The sequence below is a fragment of the Eubalaena glacialis genome, chromosome 1 (assembly GCF_028564815.1).
Source record: "Eubalaena glacialis isolate mEubGla1 chromosome 1, mEubGla1.1.hap2.+ XY, whole genome shotgun sequence".
Taxonomy (NCBI): domain Eukaryota; kingdom Metazoa; phylum Chordata; class Mammalia; order Artiodactyla; family Balaenidae; genus Eubalaena; species Eubalaena glacialis.
The window spans coordinates 105,745,014-105,757,548 of record NC_083716.1 but is presented as its reverse complement, the minus strand read 5'-3'; the positions used below and the strand labels follow the sequence as shown (position 1 = coordinate 105,757,548).

Genomic DNA, 12,535 nt, shown 5'->3' with positions numbered 1-12,535 from the left:
GCAAAGGATATCGATATGGAATTTAGAGAACAAGAAATATAAGAGATCAATAAAGATATGAAAATCTATCCAACCTCTTTATAAATAAATTGTATGTCAAAATATTTCTTTCATGAGATGAGCAAATAAATGAAGTTTGATATCAGTCCTAATCAGAATGTGGGGAAACAGACATTCTTATATGTTTGGTGGAAGCACAAAGTGATATAATCTTCTCTGAGAGCAACTATTCACATTTAAAAATGCAGGTGCCCAATGCTTAGCAATCCTCCTGCTAGAAACTGACCCTGTGTGTAGACTTGCAGTGATTAGTGAAAATATTTGCACGAGGATGCTCACTGCAGCGTTGTTTCTAGAGTATAAACTGGAAACAAATGTCCATCAAGAAATTACATTACGGGGACTTCCCTGGTGGCGCAGTGGTTGAGAGTCTGCCTGCCAATGCAGGGGACACGGGGTTCGATCCCTGGTCCAGGAAGATCCCATGTGCCGCGGAGCAGCTAAGCCCGTGCGCCACAATTACTGAACCTGCGCTCTAGAGCCCACGAGCCACAACTACTGAGCCTGCACTCTAGAGCCTGCGAGTCACAACTACTGAAGCCCGTGTGCCTAGAGCCCGTGCTCCGCAACAAGAGAAGCCACTGCAGTGAGAAGCCCACACACCACGACGAAGAGTAGCCTCCGCTCTCCACAACTAGAGAAAGCCCGCACGCGGCAACGAAGACCCAATGCAGCTAAAAATAAATTAATTAAATAAATTAAAAAAAAAGAAATTACATTACGGCATATCCATCCGTATGATGGAGGTCAACGCTGTGAGTCAAAAGAATGAGGTAGATCTGAGTGTGTTGGTATGCATATACTTCCAAGATGAAAAAGCAAGCTGCAGAATATATTGTACAATCCCTTTGGCCTTAACAAAACGTGTATGTACACGCAAATGCTTGTGCAATATTTTCCCCTAGAAGACACGAAATTTAAGGTTGCCATTGGTTTGAGGGGTACTATTCTTAGGGGCGGGGCATGGGAAAGAGGTTTTCACAACTCCTCCTGAGTCTTCCTTATACTGTTTGTAGTATCACGTACATAAGAAAAGAGGCATGGCATTTACTTTTGCCTTCTTATTTCTAGATACAAAATTAAATATTATTTTCTCCAAGAAATTTTCTTACAGATGACAAACGGCATACCTAACTGCTCTTGGGGAAGGTATAAGGCAAGTGGGCTTCAGACACATGAAGAGAGGTCCTTTACTTTGACTGACAAGGTCTCAGGGTAGGAATACCGGAGTAGAGAGGCTGGGGCTGGGAGAAGAGGAATCCAGCAGTGGCCACAGTGAAGGAAGAGCTTCTCATCAGACATTCTTTAATCTTCTAAATCCCTTTTAGTTCCTGACTGACCCACCCACCCCCAAACACAGCCACTGTGTGAGTAATTCTAGAAATAAATTTTGCATTTAGCATTATCCTAGTCTCTTATAATCACCCACTAATGAAAAAAACTAACCATTGTTTGAAAAGCCCAACAACAAAAACTCCCATAAAATAATCTTCAAAACTCCTATACTTAAATTACTAAAGCACATCTTTATTTTGCAGTTGAACAATTTAAAGTCACAGCTAGAGTTTTTTCACGTTTGAACCTGAACAACTAGTTCTCAATCAAAATGAATTATGGCCAACAAAATATGTATAATAATAGCATTTCACATGACATAAACTGCTCTTAGGGTTAAAACAGTTTTAATGCAAATCAGCATTTTTATCCTGTTTGCTGTTAGTATTCATAGTTTTTTTTACATGAAACTCATTGCAGGAATTCTGATTTTTCACTGAAATTAAGAAAAATCCACAAAGCCTTTCAAGCACACAGTAAGCTGCAGTGACAAATGCATAGTGATGATTTCAAATTATCCAGTGTTGACCAAATTCAAGCTTAAACATTTTAAGTGAACCCTAAGCTTCTTTGTCTCCTAACTATGGGAAACCATATGGAAAGAGATACTTTTGTGAAACAGGGAAAGAGAATTTAAAAAATTAAGGGGCTAATTCCATTTAGTTCAGTATAATCAAACGTGAAATGGCAGCAAATATGTAAAATCATAATTTAATTAGGAAATAAACTAGACTTTTAACTAAATGACTTTTTGCCCTTCATATTTACATATAGCACCTGTTACAAGAAAAAAAAATTCCCAAATTAAAACAGCCTCTACATAGAAGTATTTTTAAAACTGCTACTTAAAAATATCCTTGATGAGTGTATAGTAAACTATCTGTCCTAAAATCGAGCCTACACTGTAGAAAATAAAGACTAGCGTTTCTTATTTGAAAAGATTACCGTATGGATTGTAACTGCAGCTCCCTGGTGCTGCAGGAACACCGGCTGGACAGCTTTTATTTGCCTAAAAGCAGAAATATTCTAATGACAGAAAACGAAAACAGCTTCATGTAAACTTCTAGTCTCTTAAATCCTGCCCCTCAACATGTATACGAAGTGTCAGGACTTTGCCCCCTTCAACTTACTGGTGGTGAAGCACTGACTTAATGCCTAATACAACTCAAAACCAAACAGACGGGTTTCCAGGTGTTCAAGTAATGTACAGAAATGCAAAGCAGAATGATTATAGTGAACCCAACTTGGCTGGAGCTAGCTGAGAGAACTCAGAGTCCAGCAAGAGCCTTTATTGTACTAAATAAACTACAAAAAAGTGGCAAAGCTAAAATCACACAAGTTACCTTTTAAATATCAAATGATCAAGAGATCATGGTAAAGCATTTAAACTTGGGTCCAATCCAATGAGTTCTACATGCTAATCCATTGTATTTTTCCATATTTACAAAACTCCTGGGATAAATTTTACCTTTATATGTATAAATTAAGTCAGTAGTAAGCATGAAATAAAGTGCTGTTTGAAATTCAAGAAATCAATTTCAGCATTGAAATCTGACCTACTCTACAGAACACAAGAAAGCATGAATAATCTTGTCAACTAACTGAAGGGTGGGAAAAGACGAGTGCCAGAGACTCCCAGAACTGGGTTGAAATTTTCCTGCTCAGGAAGGCAAAAAACTGGAACACTACAATTCAGGAGTAGAAACGAAAAAGCTTCTTTCAATAAAACGTAAAACGGGTTCAAGTGTCACTACAGTGGATTTAGTGAAACCACAAATCAGCACCTCTTTCAGTCTAAGATCGTAAGTAGGGCTGAGTCTCCTTGATGGCTTCATGGTGGTAACTTCATGTAGCAATGTGACATTTTAGTTAAGATTATCAGAAGTATTTGCTAAATTTTGGAAACTCTCAGGGTTGAGGGGGCCTGATATTAATCCTTCAACAACTGTAACAAAAGTCAATGAAGGAAAAGATTACTTTACTTCACAAAGACTCTACCGTAAAGGGAGATTAATAATTTTTTTTTAAGTTGGAGGGATGGAAGTAGGAGTCAACATAACAAAGGCCCCACTGAGCCAAGCTTAGTGAGTGATGAATAATAAATACTACCTTTCAAAGAAATTGTTGAACAAATTATGCCTGTTGGTTTAAAATGTAGGGCTTTTTCCATCTTCTGTTCAGCTAAATTAATAAACCCTTAACCATATAAGACACCACTGCTACACGTCAGAGTTGGGCTCAGTGGTCTTACCTGTCCAAGATACTGAGAACAGAAAGCAAACTATTTATTTGTCAGGGCCTCTGCACATATTTACTGTGGTGACACTTAGGCACGGTTTTCTGGCTTCACCGAAGTCACACGCTCAGAATGCTGTCCTCATTTGTGGCTGGCACAGTGACAAAGCCTGAGAACTTTCCTTCACGGTAAACGCATGGAGCCGAACGCTTACCCTCAAACACATGTACCCCTACACACTCCAGAAGTCTAAAATTCAATTATTTTACACTTAAAAACAGTATGCACACATTTTTTTGAAAATTTCTCTTCTAAAGTTAACACAAAGCAAAGTGAAAAAGAAGGTATTTGAAATATTGAAATATACTTCAATAATGATTGCTCTTATTTATAAAGAAAATTACATTTTTCTTCTAAAATTGCATTTTGTATAATGAAGTAGAAAACACTCTTCCTTTCCTTTTCAATCCCTTGCTAACTTTTTTTTTAAACAAAGAGTATCCTTAGAATCAAGTCTTAATTCTAATAACATTTGAAAGATACATTCATTTCTTTACAGCACGAAAGACATACAAATATCATTTTTTCCTTTTCAAACAATGAAGCAAAAGAAGTTAACATTTTCAGTCTTTTGTCCATAGAAAAATATTTTCTATATCATTTATACAACAATAGGTAGGAAAATTCTACAGTGTTTAACTGAAACTTCTACGAGCATTTACAAGGCTTTCAAACATTTTCATTCCTGTATTGGAAATTTTAAAAGGTTTCAGGAAGCTAAACATTAGAACCTCCTCCTAAAATTGTAGTCTTTAACTTGCAATATTGCTAATACCTTTCACTTTGTAAGTTAAAAAAAAAAAATTGGTTTACTTATTTATGCGCTGAACCCTACCTAGTCAATGTTGATGGATGGTACCCTGGTGGATTCTACCTCTGGCTGCCCATTTAGCTTGGATTACTACAATAAAGGTAACAATGACTAGGAAGCTTTAGAAACCAACAGTAAACTGCAGTAGAAAAACATACAAATAAGTAGCAGCAAATTTAGATATGGAAACAGAAATAACTATTTGGTGTCTACCCACAACAATTTCACCCAGATTATAAAAATAAAATGTCTAATTTCTCACTGAAATAGGGCTTGTTTTTGATAACATTGAAAGGCTTATTGTAGGAATTGCTGCTGAGAATAAATGAAGTCTGTGTGTAATAAAACATTGTGTTGAAAATAGTTGCAGATTTTGTAAAGTAAGTTAAACCCGAAAAGTACAATTTAGGGATTAATTTCATGGGCTCTCTATAAAATTGCTGAAATTATCTATTCGCAGTTAGCCCTCAAATAAGTTTTGTTATTATACAAATTCCTTTGGAGCTATACAATTCTCTAAAAACTTTATAAAACAGTTGCTACAAGCTGTGTTGTGATCACAGAGACCCCAATAAATCTTTGCCAACAGATCAGTAATTCTGATATTTGATAAAATTAATCCAGTGGGTTTTAAAAACATAGGTATTTTACTTAGAGGAAAACACCAGAAAAAAAAAAAATGGTTGCAGAAATTGTGGTTGGCTAGCTGAAGCAAACGTGGGAAGTAAGCTGTGTTAATATAGTTACTTTGTTGATATGGCAGCTTACATACAAGAAAGCCGTGGCATAATTTATCTCTCTCCTCTTATTATTAAAAGATGTTTGTTTCAACAAATATTTACCTTAATGTAAGTGACTTAAATGCAAATTCACCTAAACTACAAAATAATTACTACAAAATAAAAGAGGTGTAAACATATCCCACATTATTGTGGCATAAATAATTTTTATGAATTCAAAACTACTTTGGCAATCTTACCATCAGAATACCTTTAAATATTCAAAACACGGATATTAAATAGAACATTGTTAAAAATTCTTGTTTCCTTCTCCCTTCCCGATAAGATTATAAAACAAGTAATGCTTTATTTCTACTGCACGTTCACATTATGAACATAAATTATTTAATTATAAGTGGACATACATTCTAAATCTTAGTTCTATGTTTTAAGTGCTTTTAAAAATTAGACCTCTAATTTGCATTTCAGAATGTTTTCACACTGCATGTGTATCAGCCTAAATACTTGACAGAAGCTACTGTTTATCAGGGAAGCATGACAAGCAGAGTTGGGGCCCTAATTAGGATTGCTTTTTAAAGCCTACTTGTTCTCTAAATTAAATGACATCTTCTAAGGTCATCAAGTTATTAAGTAAAAACACTGCCTGAGTATAACTCTTGAACTGAAACAGACTAAACTTCACAAGAATTTACGATATTCACATACGTTGCCTATAAGAATAGAAGGTGAGACTGGATAAAATCTTTCAAGTTTCTTTCAGCGCTCAGGTTGTAGTACTTGTGGTGTAGACGGGAGGCCTTTGTTCCAATACCTGGTCAGACCTGGTCAGACCTGCCAACAGATTATACACAACTCTACAGGTACCACAATCCTTTACCCCTGTTTGTTAGTATTAGCCTTTGAGAAACAACACATGCCATCATCGCACAAAAGCATCTCTACATGTATATATTAGCACTTGAAACCTTCAAGCACCTGTCTTAATGGCTTAACATAGCTTACACACTTGAAGTCAGTTTTTAATCTGTAAATTTTCTCTTTACTCTTAACCAACATGGTCAACGCCCCCCACTTGTGCTGGGCAGGCCGCACAAAGGAAAGGGTTGCTTATGCTATTTACTCCGCCTCGGTTTTGGATGTATGCACTGGTTTAACAAATACTACCAGGTATGCCTCTTGTGAATGCGGTCTATTCCAAAATATTCCTCAACCTATGTACACAATGCTGACACAAACCAGATGTTCAGTATAAGACCTAAAATGAACCTGGTAAAACCATCCTAAATCAGAGAGGAAAGGTTTTTACAAACATTTCTTAGCATTTACAAAAGCCCCTTGATTCACCAATACCTATTTCCAGTTGTGAGAATAACAGTCAGCACTGATTTCTTGAGTGTGTGTGTGTGTGTGTGTGTGTTGCAGGAGGGTGGGGGGGGGGAGAACTGGCCGCTGGAGGGGGAGGGTAGTTTAGATACAAGAAATCTGGCATTTTGTACACACTATTACATTGATATGAGTGGAATCTAGAACTACTTGGTGTATGAAAGCTGGGATTATTCCTAGAACCCTATTTAGATTGACGAACAGATTAAAAACATTCTCAGGCAGGGACTTCCCTGGCCGTCCAGTGGTTAGGACTCGGCGCTTCCACTGCAGGGGGCGAGGGTTTGATCCCTTGTCGGGAAACTAAGATCCCACAAGCCTGTCATTAATGATTTAAAAAGGCAGAAGTGCTCACTGCCAACAAATTATTAGAGCTACTCTCAGAAGTGTAAACAGAGCCCTAAATCAAAGAACATGCTAACCATGACATTTATCTGTTTATGTCTATATAACTTTATCTTTTTATCTATGGTTGTCATATTCTGTCCATATAGTTAGGATAGGTTTTCTTTTTAATTCAGGTGAAAAACTACTGCCAAAACAGTTATTAATTCTTAGATCCCTGACATTTTATTCTTTCACTTTTCAACTTACCATGATGTCGTACAGCAGCCTGAATCACATCTATCTGCTGGCAAAGAGTGGAATGTTCAAGAAAGACTGTACGGAGTTATTTACTATCTTACACTGTCTTGACTGTGAAATTCAGAAATAGATACAAGAATTTCTCTTTGACATAAAGGTCATGCTTACTTTTCTCTTTAAAAAAAGGTAAAATATTTTAATATAATAATGTATTTGGTATCTTGGCTATTAATGTTTAGGACTTAACTTCCTAAAATTAACTATTATGGATTTTGAATATTTGAAATAACATCATTTAGATTATACTGAAGATTTAAAAATGTACATTCTCCCGCTCATACTAAATGACATTCCAAAATATCTACCATTCAACTGTAAATTTTATCAAGACTATACACAAATATTCAGAAACCACTAGTAAGTGAATCTATTTTAACCATAATCCATAGAAAGTAATTGTGTAATATAACATTTCCATAGCTGAGAAAATTTCCACTTATATTAAAATTGGGCAATTTCAAAGTTCTATCTCTCTGAGGACTTAAAAATTAAAAAACCTCAAGAGGAGAATATACACATCCTTAAAGGGAAGCAGGTCCTTCATCAGGCTGGACAATCAAAACTCTCCATATTAACATGCTTATAACTTAATAAGTATATATAAACTGGAGCAATTTAATTGTACACAAAAATGACAAGAAAGCCCTCATTTCAGCTATTGAGGGATTACAATTAGAAACACTCAATGACGTTTCATCCCTCGTTTGTGGTCTCCCAACCAACAGACCAGTGTGAACAAAGCTTGGTAAGAACTGAAATGAATGCTGATCATTTACTTAGTGATAGAAACAAGTCACAATTAGCTGCTCTAACTTTAGTTTAGAGTATCCATATGTTTAACTTTAATGTGTATAGTAGATGCTATTTCTAAAGTTAGGGATAAAATAAATAAGAAATTTGAAGAATAAAGCATCTTTTAACTTCAGCTGCTAAACTGTAACCCCTGTCCCTCAGGAAAGGAATGTGCAGGTTTTGAATAATTCCATAGCAGCAGAGCATTCACTCAGTAGAACACAAATTATCTTGGCTTCTTGTGGCAAAATACAGGAATTGAGTAAGAAATAGAATTTCATTACTCTTCTTTGACTGCATAACTCTCAATACGAGAAGCTATTTTAAAAAATGTGAACTGATTCAAAATGCATAAAACTGTAAATGTACAATATACATACATACCTCCTAGTGGGGTCAAAGGAGTGCCTTTTCATTAGACATACAAAGACGTCTCAAGGCACTTAAGGGGTTAAGACACAATGCATGCATTCCTTTACATCAAGTATGTGAAATCACATGATTTGGAATAAGCCAACCTTATGATAAATATAAGTTAATTAAATTCAAGAAAATTTGTAGATTCTTATTTATACTTTCTATAAGATGCTGGTAAATGGACAATGTGCAGCATTTCCTGGGAGAAGCAAATTCCACCTTTCTTCTTCCAAACAGCAGGTCTCTATGGGGGGAAGTGTAGGGAAAGATGTGCTGCATCCATAGGCAGTGTATTGGCTAATATTGAGAATGATATTGCTAACATTTAAAAAGTAACATCTGGTAACCAGTATAGTAAGAACATGAATCACTGGGAAACACCAGAGCTGACTCCTGATGTTGACTTCTTTTTGCTTTCAAGATACAGGTGTACAACAGAGACGATGAGAATTCTGAGCCTTGTTTGTGGCAATTCTACCAGAAGGGGACTGCATGGCACCACCACAAGATTCCGTAAATTACCCTGAACATACTCAGTTATTCACTATTTGTTCCGAGCAAAGCATGAAAGAGTCTTCAAACACATGAATTCCAGATTTTGAGAGAGTGACTCTTTTTTGAAACATAAAGTGCAACAGTGCTGAAGTTTTCAGTTTTTGTTAGTTCTTCATTTTTTTTTTTTTTTTTGTCTGTTTAGATGCCATTTCCTGCAAGCAGTATTATGGCACAGTGACTATAATGGAAAGCAGTTTTCCAACACATATCCCAGACCTTTGCTTTCTTATTTATTTGATGATGTCGTTAAAGGTTTAACAAATCCTTCTTCATAAACTTTCAAAATAGCTTCACATACAAATCTGTATTGACTCTGAAAAATAAAATATAAAAAAATAGAATTGATCAGAAAAACTAGAAAACAAAGATAGACAAACATCTCACTTGGCTTGCTTATACAAGAAATACAAAGTAAAATTGCACAGATACCATTTTTCACCAAGAGACTGGCAAAAAAAGTTTGACAGCATATTTTGCCGGCAAAACTCACTCATACGTTGCTCGTAGTAATGTTAAATACTACAATCCCTATGCACGGACAATTGGCATCACCTAACAAAATTACATTAATTTACCTATTGACCCAGCAATCCCACTTCTAGGAATCTATCTAGAAGGTAAACTAGAAAAAGAAATTAAAATATTTATTCAGAAATGAGGCTATTCACTGTGGAATTACTTATAATGACAAAAAAGCAGCAACAATTCAGATCGTCCTCAGTAAAGGACTGGGTGAGTGATCTGGTACATCCTCAAAGTGCGGTGCTATGAAACGGGGGGAAAAGGAAAAGAAGTCTACAGACTGCTACAGACTGGTTCCAGAATATTTTGTTAAGTAAAAAAAGCAAGGCAGAGAAAAGTGCATACAATATATTATCTTTATAAGAGAACGGGGGGGAATACAAATATGTACTATCTCAAAATGTATGTTAAGAAAAAAGCAAGGGAAGGATAAATCATAAAAAAATGGTTTCCTATAAGGAAAGGAGTGAACAGGGTGAAGGAGAGAGATAGAGAATATAATTCCTTCTTTTATAGATTTTACTTTGGAACCATGCAAAGATACTCCATAATTAAAACATTAATTTTAAAAGCCTCTATAAATTGAAAATATAAAACATATCAATGTATGTATCTAGTTGATGGCATAACCACATACAGAGGAGCTATTTCAAAGGACTTTGAAACAGTAATTTAACTATGTATCTCTGTAGAATATATATCCCAAAGCAAAAAGAACTGAAAATTCTTTTTGGTAACGATACTGTTGGTAGTGTTAGTTTTGTTATTCTGAGACGGCTGTTGGGTAATGTGGAATAAAACAAATGAGGACTTGTGATATGCTAAGTCTTTCATTTCTGGTATTGTAGAGAACCAGCATTCTTGTTAAAGAAGAAAAGGGACAAAGATATAAGCAGAAAATGTAAGTGAAAACACTGTGGTCTGAGTCTGTATTGGAAGCCCTGAAACAGAGCAGGGCCCTATGGTCTATGCCCCCCATGTCCTCAGCCTGCCTTTTGTCTGTGGAAAAATTTCAGCCAAAGAGTAAGTTTAATCAGAGAAATGAGAAAATGCAGAAACAAAGGAAAACAGTCAAAGGCGACTGAATAATAATATAGTCATTAAGCAGAATCAAGGACCTTCAGTTCCTCCTCAAGGGCTATAGATCATATTCTGAGCCATGTCCTGCGAGCTGCCTTATAGATACTGAAACCCCCACCAGGTGGAAGGAGTGAACTACATGATGACCAGGCTGTAGCCATGACCTAAGCTGCCACAATTCCAAGAATTGGCCCCAAGGAAATGGGAACGAACCAACCCTGGAGAGGCCAATGAACCAACTCATTATATTGAAAACTTATAAATAAAGGGAAAGCATCAAGTGTTTATCTTGTCTTTCCTATACAGACTGTACCACTGGTTAACCAAACAGCAGATGAGAAGTTTCTCTTTAAAGAAGTATTCCAACTAATAAATAAAAAAGGGATGACAGAATATCGTCATTTTGCAAGCCCAATGAATTAATGATGCAGACATTGATCACCCAAGGCTGCTAACATCACAAAAAGGAAGACACAGACATCATGTACCCCCTGAAGGAAGCTGCTGCAACCTACAGATCCATTTACCAGTTCTGGAAAAGACGGAGAACACCATCTTGAGAACACAATCAGCAAAATCCAGACTATGGGAGAACAAGTAGCACAAACCATCTGTTTTGTTCATCGAATAAATTGCAAGAAGAAAGAAGAGAGACATAGGAGGAAGACACAGATTAAAAGAGGTTTAGGAGACACACAGACCAATCAAAATGTGTGGGCCATATTCGAATCCTGACGTTACACAAACTGTGAGAACAGAAACAAAAACTCATTACGTATGATATGATCCAGCAATCTGACTTGCGGATATATATCTGAAAAGATTGAAAGCACTGTCTAAAAGACGTATTTATACATCCATGTTCACAGCAACAATATTCAACAATAACCTAAATGTGGGAATAAACCAAATGTCCATCAACAGATGAAAGGATAAGCAAAATGTGGTATATACACACAAGGAAGTATTTTTTTCAGCCTTAAAAAGAAAGGAAATTCTGACACATGCTACAACATGGGTGACTCTTGAGGACACTATGCTCAGTGAAATAAGACAGTCACAAAAGACAAAAACTGTGTGATTCCACTTTTATGATGTATCTGGAGCAGTCAAATTCACAGCAACAGAAAATAGAATGGTGGGTGCCGGGGGCTGGGGGAGAGAAAAATGGATTTAATGGCTATAGAGTTTTAGTTTTGCAAGATGAAAAAGTTCTACAGATTGGTTATACAACAGTGTGAATATACTTAATACTACTGAACTGTACACTTAAAAACGGCCGAGATGGTAAATTTTACGTTTTGTATTTTACTACAATTAAAAGTAAAAAATCTATTATGTGTGGATATAGATATAGAAACCTCAAGAAAATACTAGCAAATCAAATCAAGCAACATATAAAAAGAATTAAACACCATGTCTAAGTAAGATTTATCTCAGGAATGCAAGGTTAGTTTAACACCCCAAAATCAATCAATCTAATACATTATGTTAATACAATAAAAGACACAAACTACATGATCATCTCAGTAGATACAGAAAAAGCACTTGACAAAACTGAACACCCTTTCATCATGAGAACACTCAACAAACTAGTAAGGGAGGGAACTTTCTCAACTTCATAAAAGGCATTAATGAAAAATCCATGCTAACCTTATAGTACTTACTGGTGAAAAACAGAAAACTGTCCCTTAAGACCTGGAACAAGACAAGGATGTCTGGTTTCACCATTTCTATTTAACACTATACTGGAGATTCTGGCCAGGGCCAGGAAAGGTGAAAAGAAAACCAAGGCATCTATACTGGAAAGGAAGAAGTAAACTATCTCTATTTGCAAATGACATGATCTGTATATAGAGAATCCTAAGGAATCTACTTTCATGCATACAGAAAATTATT

General features: G+C 35.9%; 1 protein-coding gene across 5 annotated transcripts in view; it reads right to left on the bottom strand.

Moving 5' to 3' along the window:
* The window catches only part of PTPN4 (protein tyrosine phosphatase non-receptor type 4), a 205,013-nt gene that overhangs the window by 7,700 nt on the left and 184,778 nt on the right, over positions 1-12,535 (bottom strand). For 2 of the 5 annotated variants that reach the window (XM_061182967.1, XM_061182969.1), the window contains exon 27: positions 9,162-9,347. The exons of the other annotated variants lie outside the window; for them this stretch is intronic. In XM_061182967.1, the coding sequence (XP_061038950.1) occupies positions 9,261-9,347 (87 nt within the window). In that variant the 3' untranslated portion in view covers positions 9,162-9,260. Of the gene's footprint in view, positions 1-9,161; positions 9,348-12,535 lie in introns of those variants that run through there. 5 annotated transcript variants of the gene reach the window in all.